This window comes from Petaurus breviceps, unplaced genomic scaffold (genome assembly GCF_028583685.1).
Source record: "Petaurus breviceps papuanus isolate PSGF00001 unplaced genomic scaffold, PetGlider_PUasm1.0 221, whole genome shotgun sequence".
Lineage (NCBI taxonomy): Eukaryota > Metazoa > Chordata > Mammalia > Diprotodontia > Petauridae > Petaurus > Petaurus breviceps.
This window is the reverse complement of record NW_027185877.1, coordinates 5,504,744-5,525,490: the sequence shown is the minus strand read 5'-3', so window position 1 is coordinate 5,525,490 and position 20,747 is coordinate 5,504,744. Positions and strand designations below refer to the sequence as shown.

Sequence of the window (20,747 nt, the reverse complement as noted above, 5' to 3'; positions counted from 1 at the left end):
CAGGTTCTTAAGCAGTTCATTTAAATAGTATCTAATATGATGTTTTTGGCAGTATGTTCAAATTTCTTTGCTTTCATATATATGGGCAAGGAACCAATGAATCACGGTTGGATCATAACCAACCAGTTTGGCTTCAAAACAAATTACTATTCACAAATTCTTAAAGGAAATTTTGGTATTTTTTTTAAAAGCCTAACACCAACAAAATCTTGATGCTCTCAGTTTTAGTGACTTTTTAGAAAGATTTAAAGATTGATTTGGGGTTACTTTTAATGTGAAAATAGAAACATATTTAGGTAAGCCTTGCAAAATATTCAGTGGGAATAAACTCTCTCAAATACTTAATTACTCAAATGGATGATCTCTATCTCATCAATTTGGATGCATCCACCAACATGGGGTTTATCTAGACTTTTCTGTCCTTTGTGACTTGTCCATGTCTTCCCAAGACATTTCATATTCCTGATTGAAATAGCTTACCAGAAGATATTAATAGAGATATGGTATAAGCACTTCATTTCAGATATTAAATGTACATGAATTTTGATGTTGCTTAGTATTGCCCAAGGAGTTAATCATCATATTCTCAAGTGGTGCCTCCCCTATCTCTTGCTGGCAAGCACCATTTCTTATTAAAAAAAATGCACTTATATTTAAGTCTCTCTTATTGACTATCTACTGGTTGCCCATCATTCCTGTTTCCTGCCCTCAAACTTCCTACTTCCTCCAAGCAGGCATTTTCTATTCCACAAATGCTTATTCCTAAAATACCAGCTTTTGTCTTTCTGACTTGGCTAAATCCATGCATCTCAAAAGCCAAGTAACTTGTATTCCTACCAAGAAGTACCATGGAGAGAATTTCAGAGATTCTTACTAACTCTGAACTTTTTCCATTCTTTGCCTATCTTTTCTCAACTCTCTGAAATGCACCTCAAAGACAATAAAATAATGATCCCTTGCCCCTCAAAAATCTTTCGACCTAACCATATTCTCTTTCACTTTTTAGTCTCTTCAGTATGGAATTATTTGGCAAGAATGGCATACTATCTTTTAGCATGATAAATTTAGTGAAGTGATCACTTGATATGACCACTAAATCATAAGATCAGAAGACAGTTACAAAGATGCAGAGTTTTTTGTTTTCATTTTTTTTTTTTTGCTTCAAACAGAAAGTGGATAAAGGGAGAATTTATGAATACCTGAAAGCCATCAACTAGATTGCAAATGTTTGTCCCCATTTCCTCGTGTGTTTAAAGTGTTATTGTTAACAAACAACCTACAGAGCCAAGATCTATTGAAAAGTTTCAGATGAAGTCTAATGTAAGAAATCATGCTTTCTTTCTGTGACTTTTAAAATTGTTTTTTTGACTACTTGTAGAAAGAATAGATGACTTCATCCATCATTTTCTTTACCACTTGCGGTAAATCATTAGTCTTGAAAAGAGTTTCCTTTCTTTTATAATATATGCTTGGTAGTATTCTGTAGTTGAAATGTATACAACCAAGAGACAGTTTCTATGTTTATGATAGATTAGATTAATAACTGGCCAGTCAATTACCAAGCAGTAGGACAAATTATAAACAATCTATCCAATCTCAAATTATTGACCCAAATCACTCCCTATTATAAATGTTTGGGTCCTCCCCTCACCCTCACCTTTGTCATAAAGATAAGCAAATCTAATTAATCATGTAAAATGTATTGCCCTGGTCTTCAGTCGTTAAGATATCTGAATAAACATACCAACCACATTTGAAGAATTTTATATTGTAATTTTGATATGACGACAAATAATAAAATATCAAATATAATGAAATGTCAGCTATAGAAATATGACAAGAACTATAGATTTCTCTTTCTCTGGAAAAATAGAGTCGGCTTTTGGTGGCTGAAATAAATTGATTTTTTGAACTTGAGAGCATTCTAATTTTAAGATAGACATGCATGAAATTTTATAAAGCAAACTTCAATAAACCCATATCTAATTATTCACATAACCATACATCAGGTTTTAATAAGTTAGTTTGATCAATGTATTAAGCTCTGCAAAGTTAATAATTAATATCTGTATGACTATAAAATATAAATATTGATTAATCTGGGCAGATAATTAAAGGACATATTAATTAGAGCTTTAAAATGTTTTTGATGCCGAATGGGCATGTTTTACTTTACTCTGTGAGCAAATCTGAGTAAATAGAATTCATTTCCCTCATTTTGCGAATATCATTGAATAGAAACAAAGACACATTTGAGAAATAATGATTCTTTTAGCCACAGTAAGACCAGTGAGTGATTACTACATTGGCAATAATTGTGTCATAGTGCTTTGTTCTCTTTCTTTGGAGAGTAGTCTCCATTTTTTCCTCTTTTTATCTTTGCCTGAGTCGGCAGTGTAAGGAGACAAAAAGATCCAAGAATGAAAGGGAAAATATGTAGTCTTGATTCAAGTCAGCAATCCTTTGATGACTTGAAAGTGATAAGTACTTTATAGAGTTCACTGTGTGACATTTAGAACATGTGATATTGTCTAATGACCACAAGTAGAGTTTCATATTGAGTAGTTCACTTGAGTCCATAGCTTTAGATAGGTTAAGAAGTATAATTTCCCTGATTATCTTTGCCTTTCATCTTTATATCCCAAACACTTGGGACAATTCCTTTGTAGGAGCTTGTGTGTAGTAAGAGATTAATAAATGTTGATTGAGTAAACTGATTTTGTCCTAAGAGTAGGTCTAGAGGTATTTTATTTCTTTTTCAAACATAATGAGCTACCTCTAATTCACAATTCCTTTTCAGTCTTTGATCATGAGCTTGGCAACTGTCATACACATTAAGAGAAAATCCTATGTCTTTTATTTTTGTAAACTAGAGTGAATCTTTGATTCAAAGGCCATGTTGGTTTGGGAAAGAATACAGATTGGATTGATTTATTCAATCAATTTTACTATTTTTTCTTTCTATTAATTTCCATGTTACTACTGTAGCTTCAATAAATAACATAAACAAAAAAAAATCATTACTTGTTAGTTCCTTTCATGTTATTGAACTTTGATAACTCTGATTGTACAGATTATAAAGGGAAACTCTAAAATAACATCTAAAACCAAGAAATTCCTTAATTAAATTTAAGTCAGATTTAGATGTTTCAACATAACTATAATTTCTATGAAATTAACTTTTTTAAACATCTACTGAAATAAAAAAACTTACTTTTGATTCAATTAATTTCATTCATAATTCTGGTAAGCAGTTATGACTGAATAAAAAGAATACTGGATTTCACATCAAAGAACTTGAGTTCTCAACTTGAGAGAACCTTTCCTTTACTACTTATACATGTAGTGAGTAGTACTTGCTGAGTCCTTATTTCCTCATTGATATAATATAAACAAAATGATATCTAAGTGCCCTTACAGCTCTAAATTCACCACATTTATGAACCGCTCATGCCATGTTATTTTTTTGAAATTCTTTGTTGCACAATGATATCCACCATATTGAAGTATTGAGTTATTGAATTCCATTAGAAGAAAATATTTTTAACTTGAAATTCAGTTAATTTGGCTGTTAAGATGACTTAATGTGACATTCATATTATCTCATTCTCATCATGCATATTCTGTTTTCTTACAATTTTTGCTTTCCATTTAACAAACTTGCTTCTAGAAGAAAGATATAATGTTAAATGTTCAATACAGCCTTTCTTCCCAATTACTCTTATAATTAAAGCCAAGATATCACACTTGACAGTGAAAAGTCATGGTACCCTTCTGCCCAATTTAGAAGGAAAAGCTAGTTGTCATTTATCTCTAGATTACTTTATATATAACAAAGGATGGGTACCCTACTGGTCTCGAAAAGTAGGGACTGAAAGACATTCCATTTTGATAAATCATTATTTTTTGTAATTATAATTTGTAATCCCTAAAGTAAGGTTTATAATGTTTAACTCATTAAGATGTCTAGTCAGGCATAGAAAGAAACATTTATTTTTAGACAAAGATTACTTAATGAGGAGAAGGAAGACATACTTGTTACTTCCCTCCTTATTTTGGATTTTAATTTGGACCCACCTGGACCCAGCATGGGATTTGCTTATATGGGATTTGCCCATATATGAAAAAAAATTTTATGTGGTCATTTGCAATGATGTAATCTGTTCATCAAAGTGTCCTGCTCTAATTTAAACAGAGTCAGTATGTTTCGTTTCTACCTGAGAAGCCAACTAATGGGAAATCGACAGAGCACCACACAGTCATATTTCTTACAATAAAAGAGTGATGGAACAAGTGAAACCCTGACAGTATCAGATTCAGCCTTTGGTAATATACAAGGTGAATCCATGCTTTCATGCAATGGAGAAAAAAACTAAATTTAGAGTCCAGAGAACCTGGGTTCAAAATCTTCCTCTGCTAATTGGACAAGTCCCTTATCCTCTCCAGCAGTGTTTTCTTATCTGTTAAAAAGAAAAAAAGAATGTTTTGTACTAGATGACCTCTGGCATCCCTTCCATTTTAAAATCTATGATTGTATAATCAAGCAGGTATGTTTAGGGACTGCCAGGCAAAATAATTATTTGAATGGGGTTGGCTCTGAAAAGGAACTCACATCTGAGTCAGAAATGGACATCTGGTAACCCTTGGCGGAGACTTCTTTAATGAGTTAAGCATTTGAGTTCTGTTATAGTAAATTATTTTGTATAGGTTCACACAGAGAACAATTTTTGTAGAATTTGTAATTTGGAAAAGTTTTGTTTATAGTATGTCCTTAGGGGGTTTCTTTGTTTTAACAGCATGCAGCTTGACAGAAATACGCTGCCCAAAAAGGGACTAAGGTATATATTTCTCTTAGCACAACTGCTGCTTCTCTGTTGTTCTGTGAACTTTGTTTGCTGTCTTTCTCTTTCTCCTCTTGTTCCTTTACAACCTAGCATCTAGCATTTAAAATAGAGATAACTCTTAGCCCTCTTAATTTTCTTTGGTTTTTATCAGAGTGAAAGTATTTTTTTTTTTTTTCTGAGAAGTTACTTGTATAGAGTGCCCCAATAAGTGGTGACCAGAACCCAAAGCAAGTTAAGTTCAATAGGAACACTGAAAGTAAAGGCTCTTTGCTAAGGACTTGTCCTCAACATAGTTTTGGGATGGTATTTATGCTGTCAAAGCAAATGCAAATAGCAAGGTTGGAAATGGAAACACTTCTATTCTGCTGTATCCCATCATTGAAGCAGATGTATGAAACACAAGGGCTCTTAGAGCCTACAGATGGGGCTAGCTGTTGAATTACTTCAAATCAGGGAAACCATATTCACATTATTAGAGAGCAAATTCAGACATTTAATCAAGATATTTTTTTTTTAATCTCTTCCCCCCAATATCTCAAGTCATCCTCTGATACTCATTCACTATTGGAGGAAGATGAATGGATTGAGGGAGGGTATTATGTTCAGGGTGAATTCCATTGGAATTATTATTACCTTAGTGTACAAAAGTATCACAATATTCCCTCTTTCTACTAGAGGAAAAGAAAGGGTTACATATTATTGTACAGTGGTGCTGTGAAGGTTTAGGTTAAGAGATTCAAATAATGAGGGTCCTGGAAGAAGATGACTTTACTTCTCAGTAGTGCTGAGTTCACTTACATCATGATAGCTTTGAAATCTGGCATGCTTTGTGTCTTCCCAGTTAGTCTTTTTCTCTCAGTTAAATATCTTCTATTGGTAATCAGTAGAAAATCATTGGCAAATTATTTGATTTTTTAAAAACTTCTTTCTAGAAAATGTATGCTGTGATTAAGTAAATGAATTTCCTCTCCATTCAGTTTCAGACAAGATGCCTAATTGCCTTTGGAGAGGCAAATACCAATTTTGATCACAATAATTATTGTTCTCTAATGAAATTCCTCTTCTCCTTCCATCCTTTTTTCTCGGTCTGTCTTCTTCTCTAACCCTAGATCATGGGTTTCATCCTTTAAGAAGTCACTCACCTTTCTTGGCCTCTGGCCTGCCATTTGTCCACCATTTCAAATCTTTGTTCACCCCATTCTCCATCTCACCCCCGTGCCTTTGTGTCCTTCCCAATTAACTTGGCTGTCTTGCTCATTGCTTGTGATTTTTTGACTCCACATCTCACAGAAGCATAATTTTCTTCTCAAGAATTCTCCCCTTTCCCTGTGAGATTCCAACAGATGGTGTTAAATCATCTGTAAGAACTGAGCAATTAAAATTAGATTCAATCTGTTCAGGAATTTTGTTCAGTCTGAATAGCCAAGTACTCTTGTTTGTTTTCCAGCTTTTGGTACTGCCTTGTTCTTGTGGGGGTGTTTAAGTGTCCCAGCTGTGTTGTTTTGCAGATACACCCCATCATCCAGGCAGACCAGTCAAGAAGAAGGTAAAGAATGGCTAAGATCTCATTCAACTGGAGGCCTGCAGGACACTGGTAACCAATCACCTCTTGTTTCCCCTTCTGCTATGTCATCATCAGCAACAGGAAAATACCACTTTTCCAACTTAGGTAAAATCTGGAAATATCTATATATGTTTTTGCTACTTTTATTTACCAAAAATAAATTATTGATTTCCTAGAAAACACCTGAAAAGCTGTAATAACTTCTTCAATTGTGTAGAAAGCTACCTATTAAGAAACTCTCTCTAAAACATTTTATCAAAATTGTTTTGGCTAAAAATAAAGGTCATTTCTTTATCGATGTTTTGGACAATAAAAAAGTTATTTCAGGACTACACACACAAATTACCATCTAACTAGTACTTTAGGAATTTGCTAAAATGAAATACAAAACAAAAAAAAAACCTCAAACACCAACAGAAATAAACAAACAAAAATACTTCCTTAAAAGTTGTATAATATAGAGGAAGCATTCATTAAGAAATAATGTGGCAGGACAAAAATTAACCAAATCAGCCATCCTTTTATAGCTATTGTACCATTTTAGTAGTTGTATCTATTATAAAGCCCCTCATGATTTATCATTTATTTTATTTTTTAGTTACTGCTCAATAGCTGATTCTCTGAAAGATTGTACTTCTGCAGTGGTTTATGGTTCCCAACACATTCAGCACTGTTGGGAGTCTCTTAGCAATTTCTTGCCTACAGCAGCATTTAAAGATCCATCTGGTTAGACTTTCATTAGTTAAAAAACAAAAAATCAAAATCTCTTTTTTGGGGAGTTTGCATTCCAGTTGGCCAGGGAGGTAGACAAGCCTCTAATATCAATCGCCAAAGTACTCATTTTGATGAGAAAAATGGACTTATTAAGGATCTAGTTTGTTCTCCATTTTGCTCAATATGTCAGGTATCACGGATACAAGAACAAAATTATGTCTTCTCCCAAAGAGCTTCCACTCTGCTTAGGGGAGAGGATTACACATACATATAAAAATGCAAACTATACGAAAAGTAAAATCAAAATAATTGAAGATACACTGAGAACTTACAGTTGGACATTTTTTTAAAAGTGATCTAGAGATTCCCAAGAGGTAAAAGTGAGGAAAGGCATTGGATTTGGCTTAAGGAGGGAATAATATTCACACTCAATTGGGTATCTTATCCTACAGGGAAGTAGGGGTGAAGGGGATAAGAGGGAGGATGATAGAAGGGAGGACAGATGTGGGGAGAGGGTAGTCAGAAGTAAACACTTTTGAAAAGGTATAGGGTCAAAAGAGAAAATAGAATAAATGGAGGGGTGGGATAAGATGGAGGGAAATATGGTTAGTCTTTCACAATATAATTACTATGGAAATGTTTTGCATAACATTGCATAATGTATATTGAATTGCTTTATCTTCCCAGTGGGGGTGGGTGAGGAGGGGAGAAGGGAGAGAATCTGGAACTCAAAGTTTTAAAAACAAATGTTAAAAAATAATTGTTTTTGCATGCAACCAGGAAATAAGATATTTAGTAGGGTATAGAAATCCATCTTGCCCTACAAAAATGTAAGGGGGGAATGGGGGGAATATAAGAGAAGGCAGATTGGGGGAAGGAGTATTCCGTATGATTGCTCTGTTGGGGTAGAGAGTCGTGGAGAGGGGGAGAAAATTTGTAAGTCACAATCTTGTGGAAATGAATGTTGAAAACTAAAAATAACTAAACTTTAAATAAAAAAAATAAGAAAGTGAAAAGAGGGAGTATTTCAGTCATCGGGTACAGCCTAAGCAAAGGTACAGTGGTGGTAGATGGAGTGTCTATGAAAAAGAACAAAAGTAGGCCAGCTTCTCCAGAGTGTCAGACACAAGAGAGGGTGGGAATGGAATCAGTCTCAAAAGGTAAAGTTGAATCCAAGCTTTTAACTCTCTATAATCAGAGTCTGAATTGTATTTCAAAGGTGACAGATTTGGGCCACAGAAGCCATTCACCAGGAGAGGGACATAGTCAGATCTCCATTTTAGGAAAATCAGTTTCTTAGCTCTTTATGATTCTAGACAGCAGTAACGAGGTAAAAAGGTCAATTCAGGGACTGTTTCAGTAATCAAGGAAAAAGTGTTGAGCACCTGAATTAAGATGGTAGCCAAATGTGAGTGAAGGGAATTGATGCCAGAGATATTGTTGAAGCAGAATCAATAACTCAAGTTTTAAGCTGAGGAAAAGGGATTAGCCAAGGCAATTCTAAGATTTCAGAGCTAGGTACCTGGTTCAATCATCAGAATCTTTGCCTCTGCCTCACCTTGCTTCCAAACTTATTATAGTCCTAGGATACTGATAATGATGCCAGCTAATATTTATATAATGCTTTAAGGTTTGCAAAGCACTTTGTAAATATCTCATGTGGTCCTCACAACAATCCTGTGTTATTATTAGCCCCATTTTACAGGTGAGGGTATTCAAGCAGATAAAGGTTAAGTGACATGCCCAGGGTCACATAGCTGGTAAGTCTCTGAGGTTACAATTGAACTGAGGTCTTCCTGATTCCTGCCAGAGTACTCTATCTGGTGAGGTACCTAGCTACCTAAAGAGCTTAAAAAAAACCCAAAAAAACAAATACCATTTAGTATATGGCACAGTGCTTTGCCTATTAAGATGTTCACATTTTTCTTGAACTCGTTTGTGCAATCGCAAATAGTCAGCTTCAGTTTTCCCTAAGCAGGTCACTTAACCCTGTTTGCCTCACTTTCTTCATGTAAAATGAACTAGAGAAGGAAATGGCAAGAAAACTTCAAATATTTGGTCATGACTAAGTAACAACAGTTTTCTATACCAGCTAAAATTTGACCAAATCCTCCTGAGTTCGATAGTTCTTGAGTAAAATGGAAACTTTTTCTTTATTTTAATTTAAAAAAAAAAAAGATAATTGGGACAGCTAGGTGGCACAGTGAATAGAGCTCCAGCCCTGGAGTCATGAGGATCTGAGTTCAAATTTGGCCTCAGACACTTAACACAAAACTAGTCATGTGACCTTGGGCAAATCACAACCCCAATTGCCCTAACTTCCCCCCTCCAAAAAAAATAAAACAAAAAGATGATCACTTTGAACCATGGTCTTTTTAACCTACTGCAGTTCATTCTAATATTCTGTCATCCAAATAATGGGAAGTCCAACTGGTACTAATTTAATTTGTTAGGTATATTAAATGCATGTCTGTACATTCCCAGGCAGTTCCCCTGGAATTGAATTCATAGGGATTTGACCTAGCTAAATAGTCAATGGAATATTTCACCCTTAGCAATAATATCATCTGCTAACAGATACCATTTGTAAATTTATTAGCAAATGCCTTCCTTTAGGCCTTTTTAGGGGGAATTTTTTTTTTCCTCTAATTTAGACCTAGAATTTATTGTTCAAATGCAAGGTCCTCCACTTCCAGACATATGACCATACAGTTTGTGAAAATCTTGTTTGTTGAAAAATAATAATAACAAGCTGCAAACTGCATGTCTTCCCCTCAACCATCAATCCCACACCCCCATACCCACATACATCCTTCTGGGTATTAAGCATGTGGTTCTAGGTTGACATCTCCCCCTGGTGGCTAATCTAGGGAAGTGTCATCTTTAATGAAATCTTAAAAATTCTGCTGATTACTTTCCTTTTCTGCTTTATTATCGGTATACACACATCTTGAATGCATTGTATTTCTTCTTTCTCTCCTAACCACAAGCTAGATTTGCAATTTCAATGAGTTATTTAAAATCCGAGTGCAGAAGTTCTCTCTAATAATACCATCTGCACCTACCCTGAAATTTATAATCTTACCAGGGGTAACTTGATAATTGGTTTTCAATAGAATTAATTTCCTTTGTAGTTTTATATATTTTATTTTGTGCATTTAAAGTATTATTCTGAGAATGACTCCTTAGGTTTTACCAAACTGCCCATGATATTTATATCACAACACAAAGGTCAGTAACCCTGGATAAAATATTGCCTGGGACACTAAGAAATTGGGTATCTTGTCCAGGATCACTAACCCAGTATGTGTCAGAGGCTGGCATTGAACCTTCTTAAATATGGAGCTAACTCTCTATCCACTATCCCACAAGTCATCTCCTTTCTAATCAGCCAAAGACAATTTTTCTTTTCCTGTTCCTATAATTTCTGAACCTTCCCCCAAAGCAAACACTCCTATTATATCTAATATGAATGAGAGTAGTATTGCTTGTTATTCTATCCCTATGAAGGAAAAAGAAAATCATAAGTTAGAAGGAAGGAAGGAAAGATGGAAAGAAAAAAAGGAATAAAGCAGATAAATAAGCATTTATTGAAAAGTTCCTGTGTACCTGACAGTAAGCCAAGGAAACAGAATTTGGTGTAAAGAAATACAGATTCCCTTAACTTCTGATGGTCTTGTAGATTCTGGCCTGCTATGAAAAGAGTTACTGCCTGAAGTCAGAGGTCCTGGGTTTGAATCATACTTATTACCCGTTATCTTGAGAGAAATCATTAATATCTTTGACTTCCAGGAAATATTTTACTGGGTGGTTTCTAAGGTTCAAGCCAGCTCTAAGACTGTGAATCTATGAAGTAACCAGAAATTTCCATCAGCAACCCCCCAAGTTTCCATCAACCCATCTCCTTATCCTATGTAAGCCTAGCTTTCCTCATGCACCAGCATTCCAGTTTAAAAACAAAACAAAGCAAAACAGAAAAAAACGAAATAGACTATTTTCAAAGTTTACTGGATTTTTCTTTCAGTTTTGTGGAATGGCTAGAATGGTAAATCTTATTTTTCAACCATTTTTCATTGCAAATATACAGCATTTTAACTACATTGTAGAGAGAACAGGCATTTGTGACCTGGATTGGGTACTTGCCATTCACTGCTTTGAGTTTTGTGGAAACAAAACAGTTCCAAACAACTAGTTTGAAAACACACTTTTTGTTTTTTTACTACAACTTGCAAACTGGACATTTTTCTTGACAATGTAGGAGAATATATGTTGAAAGTAGAAATGAAAAAAATATTGTAGCTGTCTAGGGCTTGTCTGAGCTGCTTAATTTTAGCTAGATTGAATAGCTGCTTACTATTGAATTCACTTTCATTAAAAAAACAAAACAAAAAGAAATTTGTTTAACTTGATCCCTGTTATAGGCCAGCTGGGGTAAGAAATAATGGTGACAGAAGCCTGACTCAAGCATTTGTTTACTGAAAATGCCGGCCCAATACAGATCTTAAATCTTGGCTTGTCCACCTCTAATATTATCCTTTGGAAATTTCATTTTAATATCTCCTCCCACTTTCCATCTGTGTTTTAGATAAATGTATTACCACAGACCAGTTGGTAAAGATTTGGGAACAGACATCTTTTTTTTTTATTAATTTCTTATGTGTAATTAGATATGTATTAAGACCACTGGAGATGATGACATTCTTTGTTGTGTGTTGGTTTGTTTAATATCAATTTAGAAATGGATAGATTGCTTTTTATAAAGCTATGCTTTTTTCTAGCTTTGAGAAAAACTGAGGCTTTCAAATAATTCCCATATGATTTGTGACTAGAAAGACTGAGTGAAGTAGTAGTATTTAGAAAACTGGCCTCTGAGCCAGGAACCCTGGCTTCTCTCAAGTCCTACCCATATCACAGTGACTGTGTGACCCTGGGCAAGTCACTTATCTTCTCAGTGCTCGTCTCAGGTCTCTAAGATTATATTAGGCTGCAGAAAAAGGTACCTTTTTAGAGGGAGTTTCCTCACTCTGGAATTCTCAGCACAATGAGATCAAATACCAAAGCCCTATCCCTATCTATAGCTATATAACACAATTACTGTAGAATATTTCAGAGTAAATACTTACACGGATGGGTGTCCTTGTTTATGTAATCTGTTGAAAATCTCTAGTTCTAAGGAAAATGTCTGCCTTTGAATGTATAAGGAAATGAAGAATTGAGCGTGTACTTTGTTTTGCAGTGAGTCCCACCAATCTATCCCAGTTTAATCTTCCTGGCCCCAGCATGATGCGCTCCAACAGTATCCCTGCTCAAGATTCTTCCTTTGATCTGTATGATGACTCGCAGCTATGTGGTAGTGCCACGTCTTTAGAAGAAAGACCCCGGGCCATTAGTCATTCAGGCTCATTCAGAGACAGCATAGAAGAAGGTAAGCATGGAGGGTGGGAATAAAGGGGAAAAAATTATCTAAATTTTCATCCTTCCCTTCCAAAATGGGGATAATGGTAATGTTTATCTCATGAGGATCCCAAAACCCCCCATGGACCTTGTACCAACAGATATTGAAGAAATATAGACCTAATGAATGCTTAAATGAGTGTTGATATTTATGGATCCCTGAAAGAAAGGAAATTTGGATATCATTTATATTGTCCCATGTGAAGAACCAATGTTATCTAATAGAAAGATCAGAGAAAGGAAAACCTATGTTCTGAAAAATCAATCAATGAAGTTTTATTATGTGCCTGTTGTGGGGCATGTACTGTGACAGTGTCACCCTTGACAAATTTAACTTTTAAATTCCTCAAGATTTTAAGTGACAAAGAAAGTACCAGTGTTTATTGCTAGAGGATGAAAGGATGGGGGCAACCCAATGGGAATTTTCTATATTAATTAAAATATGGGGCCAGCTCCTAATTTCCTCTAGTGCTATGTATAAATAAGTATACAATACATACATAATAGCTAGTGTTTATATAGCACTTTAAGCTTTCCAAAGCACTTAACATGTTATCTCAATCCTCACAAGAACCCTGGGATTCAGGGAGGAGTTATCCTCATGTTATAGATAAAGAAACTGAGTCTGAGAAGTAAAGTGACTTGCCCAAGGTCACAAAGCTAATGTCAGAAGCAGAATTTGAATTAAGATCTTTCAAACTCCAAATTCAGCGCACTAGCCTGATATAGACATTCATACACATGCATATATGCACACATATTATATGTATGTATACAAAGAGACACAAAGAGAAAGACAGAGACAAAGAGAGAGAGAACCAGCAAAGAATATTTTTAAATTTGGGGGCAATTTCAATTAGGGTTTCTTGGGGAATTGTACTAGAAAAGGAAAGGTATTTGCTATCCTTCACTAGCCAATGTAAACCTCTATCCATTGAAAGTTTTTGTAATGGTAGGCCCCTTTACAGTCTCAAAAATCAGGTCAAGTTAATGTTAAATACTGCAGCTAAAAATGGCACACTGATATTTTTGAGTTCTGATACAAAATCCTACTAAGAAATAAACTCTGAGATGTTATCCATTTTTAAACTCAGAAATCCACTAATTCTCTTTTGACCTTTTAAAATTTGTTTCAAAAGATCACATTATATTTTCTCTTTGCATGGTAAATTCTGTAATGGTCTTTGGACAAAAAAACAATACATTTGGCTCTACCCAAATAGGCCTAAGTGGCTTTATGTTTGTAAATTCTAGGTAAATTATAATGGCCCAGTTTAAGAAAATGTCAAAGCTTAAATCAAGGTTAAGTTTATATTTTTGTAAATTTCATCATACTGAATATAGAATTCACTGATAATAACTTGGGATATGTTTTATAGATAAAATTGAACATTTTTGTAGATGCTTTTTTTTGTTTGTTTTAAAGACTAATAAAGCCATAGCATTAGCCTTTTAAAGACGAGTAGGAAAAACTTGGAAAATATACAGTGTGGAAATGGAAATTAACTTGAATAAATTTTGAAGGGTCTGGTAATTTTCTAGTTTGAGTATTCCCTCCCCTGACACAGAGCATCAACCTTTTTTGAAATAGACTTGGCCTGTGGTCTTTGAAAATATAGAACTGGGCAGCTAGATGGCGCCACAGTGTACAGAGTGCCAGGCCTGAAGTCAGGAAAACTAATCTTCCTGAGTTCAAAACTTGTCTTGGACACTTACTAGCTATCTGAGTCACTTAACCCTGTTTGCCTCAGTTTCCTCATCTGTAAAACGAAATGGAGAAAAAAATGGTAAACCAGTCAGTAACTTTGCCCAGAAAATTCCAAATGAAGATTCCTACCCAATCATGTGACCATCCCGGGGTAGCATCACCAAACATATTGAAGCTGTCCCTTGATGATCCATTTGTGTATTCACAGAATCTCCACAAGAGAAAGGACCTCATATCTAATCCAATTCATTCCCAAAAAAAGAATCCCTTCTTTGGCATTCTTAAAAATTAACCATGGATTGATCATCCAGTTAGGGAACACTCTCTGGACAGGCCATTTTATTGTTGCATAGCTCCAATAATTAGGTAACTTCTCCTTATATGAAGCCCAAATATTCCTCTCTTTCCCTTCCATCTGTTGCTCCTATCCTCTCTTCTTGGGCAAATTGTCTGAAGACAAAATTGAAAATATCGATCATTTCTCAAATAGGGTTTTTTTTTTCCTTTGAAGCCAGATATTCCCAGTTCTTCAACCAATCATGCAACCCATTTATAAAGATTACAAATCCCTATGATAGTTGATTATCTTCTGGCTTATAAGAGTCCAGAGTCATCTCAACCATGCCTTGGAATGTGAACTGTAATGAGGACCATAGAGATCCATCTAGTTGCCTCATGAAGGCAGACAACATCTCTTCATGCTCCAAAGGCTTAAGGGTGGGGAAAAGACCCATTTCAGTTGAAATTTAAATAAATATAAAGATAAATCAGCTGTATGCTCCTGGTACCTATGATATTCCCTGATTTTATTTGTTAAATTTAGAAATTGTATTATTTATTTCAGGTCCATACAGAATTTACAATATAATCAAATTAACAATCTTCTTCCCTGGTTGGATGAACCTAACAGAAACTGTTGTAATTGGATTTTTTTTTTGCTTTTAATTAATGAACTGTACAGTCTGACTCTGTGCTCTCTGTAAGCAATACTTATCCACCTCTCTTGATTGCTCTTGTATAGAGAAGCCCTTATTCAGAAATCAATCTAGAGGCAAGTTCCAGAATGATTCTGTTGCTCTTTATGATTATAAATACAAATTTATATGATATTGCAAAAGTAATTAATTTGCTGGGTACTACTCCATATTCTAGAACAAATAACTCTAGCTTCTTGAGAGGACTCACTCACATCCAAGTAATTAACAACAACAACTTGGAGAGTGTGCCTTCCCATATTGGAAGAGTTCAACAATCTGGCATCTAGGAGACAGCTAGATGTCAAAGTGCAGGGCCTAAGGTCAGGAAGACCTGAGTTCAAACCCAGCCTCATGTGTGTGACCCAGGGCAAGCCATTTAATCTCTGTTTACCTTACTCCACTGGAGAAGGGAATGGCAAACCATTCTAGTATCTTTGCCAAGAAAACCCATGAATAATATGGTCCATGGCGTCCCAAAGAATTGGATGTGACTGAACAACAAAAAACATTATGGAATAAGGAAAGGGAATAAGTAAATCCCTTTTATATACGATAAACTTTCAGTGTTTATGCATTTGGATTACATTGTACAAGAATATCCCCTTCTTACATTTGAAACTTAGAATGACCAAATTTTAAAACTGGAAGGAATTTAGACATGACCATGTCCAGCCAACTGTATAACAAATAAGGATATTGAGGCATATAGTGTTTAAGCAGTTTCCACAAGTTCCCACAGTTAGTTGGCCATGTGACTGGGACTAGCGCTTGAGTCCCCTGAACTCTAATTCTTCTGCTACAATAGCTGTCACTCTTACTTGATAGCGAGGATTTTGAGAAGCAGCATTATTTGGTGAGGAGTACTCAGAGTCAGTTATCAAAGACAGCTTATGAAGATCAATCACCATGTTAGAGAAGGAAGGGCCCTTGAAGATCTTTTAGTCCAGCCTACTGATTTTATAGTTAAGAAAACTGAGCCACACAGGGGTTTTTGTCCTAGCTCTATAATTTATTGGGTTCTAGATTAATTTGGGCAAGTTACAAGCCTCAATTTCTTCATCTTTATAATGGAAATGATGCCACATGTACTCCCTGTCTCAAATGAAAAATTATGCGTGAAGGTACCAACTAACCAGAAAGGCCTATATAACTGAAAGTTATTGCCATCTTTTATGAAGCCAGTTAATGATGTCTATAATACAAAGCAGGCAGAATTTTTCTGTAACTGTTGAACACAGTCTTACCTGGGCTACTGGTTCTGGCTTTAAATACAAAAACATAAAATGAATTATTTGTACTACAGTATTATCATTAATAGAAATAATCAGCAGAGATAAATACTACATGAAAAAGAAAAACAATGATTCCATCTACTATTTATTTTCAATGTATCTCCAATTTGGAATTCATAGAAATGCTTCTACATCGAAATGAGTATGATTGCCTGTTCATATGTAATGATTAGGTACCAAGCAGAATAAATTATCAGTGCCCATTTCAATAAAGCTATTGGAAGAAAAACACAGGGAGAAAACATTAATGCTTAAATCTTAATCAGAGGCAATTTAGTGCCCTTAGTGGGTGGTCTGAAGGGGAGAGCTTGAGTAAGGAAGAAAGGAAATGAGTCTTGAAGCCTTCTATTTGCTTATTTGGTTTCATGTAATCTTGTGAATATTTAATCAGTGAGGTTTCATTGTAGTTTCTCTCAGTATAAATCACACTTTGAGAGGTACTTTCCATATGGGATAATGTGTGTGATTACTGGGTTGTTTTATAACAAAAATGCTCTGTGCTTTTTACATTTTGTTGGGTTTGAGCATAGTACCTTTGTGATGACTTTGAACATTTGGGTTGGAAGAAAATGCAGATGGAATAATTATGAGATAATAGGAAGTCAAGTTTTTCTAAAGCTATCTGGGTTTAATGTCTGTTGATTATCATACCCACTTCCCATTCCCTGGGGGAGTTTGCCCATTGCATCAAGGTTATATTTTCTAACTGATCTTTTCTGTTTTACTTTTTTTCTCTCTCCCCAGTCCATGGGTCTTCTTTATCACTGGTTTCAAGCACATCTTCTCTCTACTCTACAGTGAGTATTAATTAGCACTACAAAATCCCAATGGAGATGACAAAAATAGCATGAATTTCATGAAGTTTTGTTTACAGTTAAATTAACAGTAGGCTGATGTTGAAATAAATGAAATATAACTAACACTTCGCCCTTCTCCAGCAGGTTCTATTAACAGCTACTGAAATTAGGTTCTTTCACTTGATTTGAGGTGGGGAAGACGCATTTTAGTCAATGTGTACATTTAAAACTGAAGTGTATTAAAATAAATAGTTTGCTACATGATTTCTGAGACACCAGGATGATGGTTTGTGCTATATACCTTTACCTCCCCGAAGCTACTTTTATCCTACTTCTGCTCCATGGCCCTTAAGTACCAGAAATGATCATTGATGTTCTAGTATGTTTCTGTCATGTTATTTGAATTCTCTTATTGGAGGAAATTATTCTGAAAGGTTATAGACATGGAGGAGTGATAGTTTTGTTTGTTTTCAAATCTGTTTATTTAGAATGGATTTTTGGAAATCGTTTTAGATTTAAAATTATATTTCCTATCAGAAAAGTATTGATTTAAAAGGAAATCTTCTAACCTTAATGTACATTATTTTATTTAGTTCCTTTCTCCCTCTCCCACCAAGGAATTTGTTTCACCTGTCCTTTAGATAAAGTGTTATTGTATCTTGTAAACTGGTGGAGTATAGTGGGTCTTAATTTTTTTTGGGGGGGGACCCCTATATTATATAAAAAAATAGTTATATTAAAATACGGTTATAGATGTAGCATAACTATACAATATAACACATAACTAAAATATAGTCATATATATGTATAACTCTCCATAATTGAAATATAGCTGTGTATATATGTACGTATATGCATATATGTAACTGTTTTAATATAATTGACTTTCTTTTTAATGTTATATATTTTGACACATTTGGAAAGCAAAAATGGTTCTATATGTGTATATATAAACATATTATATTGAAATGTATCTTATATAAATTTATATTAAATCTTTATTGTATTAACTACATTGATTTTATTATATGGAAAGTATATATTTTTAAAAACAGTTAAATGTATAGCAATATAACTATATAACTGAAACATAGCTATATATTGTATATAACTCTTCATAAATGAAATGGTTATATATATGCAAATATTTTAGTAAAATTGAATTTTCTTTGTAATGTTATATATTTTGTTTGATTGATTTTGAAAATATTCAAAGGGTGTGTATACACATACACATATGCCTATATCCACATATATAAACAATAATATATGCATTTGTACATAGGAATATTTATATATGCATCTATTAATAATAGATACATATGTATGCAATTAATAATGGATGATGATGTTGCTTTAGCATTTACTATGTGCCAGGCTCTGTGTTAAGCACTTAATAATTATTATCTCATTTGATCCTCACAACAGCCCTGGGAGGTAGGGGCTATTATCATCCCCTTTTACCAATGATGAAACTTAAGCAAACAGAGATTAAATTATTTGCCCAAGCTTAGACATTCAGGTACAAAATATGAGATAGGTCTTTTTCCCTTTCCAAATGATCAAGTTGTTTCAATGTAGGATTTCTGCATTTATCAAGTCATAATGAGACACTCACTGCATGTTGAAAGGAACAGGAAAAGCTTATCCAGAATCCCACAGCTCTCATATTAAATGGGATAACCCATGCAACTCACTAGATTAAGACAATCTTCTCAGTTTCATCTATCTTGGTTGCCTTTAAATGCCAATGGATGCTGTGTGGTGATGGCACATGACTGTAATCCCTGCTACTGGGGAAGGCTAAATCTAGTAGGTCACTTGAGTTCATTAGCTCTGACCTTCAGTTGGGCTCAAGATAATCAGTCTGGTGCCAATATGGACAGCCCCTGGGAGCAGAGGACCATTGTGTTGCCTCCAGGGGCCAACTGGCCCAGGTTGGAACAATCAGCATGTCAAAGCTTCCAGGTTTAGGGGCTTTGAGATTGGGCTGGTGAGCAGCTACTGTACTTTGACTTCCAGAGTTAAAAAAAAACAAACAAAAACAAAAATGAAGCTTTAAAAATAGCAGCAGCAACAACAACAACAAAAACAAATCATTTATAAAGTACTACACCAAAATTATTTTCCTCCCTTTTTCAGACTTTCTTTTTTAGGCATTTGAGTAAAGTAGTAATCCCCATAGATTAGAGAATCAGAATTGTTGGCAAATGGATGCCAAAATTTATCTTTTTTTTTTTCCTACTATAAGTTTTAGCAATAGCTAAGTAATGGTTATCTTTTCTGTATTGTTTTAATTCTTTTCTTTTCGGGGTAAGGGCAAGCTAGGTTAGGTTCAGATGCATAATTTCAACTATATAGGTAATTCCCACGGTGAAAATGACCTCTAATAATATAGATCAGCCACTCATCTGTAACTTATTATCACAGAGAATTACCTAGGATACTGAGGAACTCAGTAACTTGTCCATGGTACCCAGTCATGCCATAAATCTAGGTCTCCCCTAATTAAATGCTGGTACTGAGTTTATTTCCTTCATTGGTGTGGCAGAAAGGAGATTGAGTTTAAAATCATGGGTGTTGAGTCCAAATCCAGGACTCATCATTTCTACCTTGAAAAAGTAACTTAATCTCTCTAGAACTCCGTTCCTTCTTGTGTAAAATTAGTTGGGGCTATATGATCTCTAAATTTTCTTCCAGTACTAAATCTATGATCCTATAGATGTAAAGGCAGCTAGCCAGGTGGTGCAGTGGCTAAAGCACTTAGCCTGGAGAGAGGAAGATCTGAGTTTAAATCCAGTTTCAGACACTAGCTTTATGACCCTGAGCAAATGACTTACCCTCTGTTTACCTCGTTTCCTCAACTGTAGAAATCAGGATAATAATATCACCTATCACATGGTGGTGTTGTGAGTTTTGAATGAGATGATATTTGAAAAAATACTTAGCTTAGTGCCTGGCACATAATAGGCAGCAAATTTATCCCTGTATGATTCTTCATTTATCAAGGATCTTTGTTAGTATTCACTTTGCCTATGCAGATAGCAACCTCTCTAAAATTGTTCTTTAAGGATTATTCTGGCTGGAAAATTCATCACATTCACAATCTTGTGGTAGGATGTGTTGTTGTTATTGCTTTTAACTTAGCTAGGTTGTTGTGCACGTAACAGACAGGCAGGTAGACAGTGGCACATTATTGGAATCCCTGTCAGCTTAGGCCCTGAAAGGTCTTGCACTACAGTAAGATAATGTTTTAGTTTGTCTAGGTTCCTCATCTGTAAAATGAACTGGGGAGGGAAATAACAAACCACTAAAGGGTGTGGTTTTGTTTTTTTGGTCAAGAAAACCCCAGATGGGGTCATGAGGAGATGACTAGGCAATATTTTGTTTATTTTTT

General features: G+C 34.8%; 1 protein-coding gene across 2 annotated transcripts in view; it reads left to right on the top strand.

Annotated features, from left to right (window-relative positions):
- NAV3 (neuron navigator 3) overlaps window positions 1-20,747 on the top strand; it is a 499,276-nt gene that overhangs the window by 391,096 nt on the left and 87,433 nt on the right. For both annotated transcript variants that reach the window (XM_069094807.1, XM_069094808.1), the window contains exons 17-20: window positions 4,797-4,838; window positions 6,353-6,513; window positions 12,359-12,547; window positions 17,298-17,350. In XM_069094807.1, coding sequence (XP_068950908.1) covers window positions 4,797-4,838; window positions 6,353-6,513; window positions 12,359-12,547; window positions 17,298-17,350 — 445 coding nt within the window. The remainder of the gene's footprint in view (window positions 1-4,796; window positions 4,839-6,352; window positions 6,514-12,358; window positions 12,548-17,297; window positions 17,351-20,747) is intronic.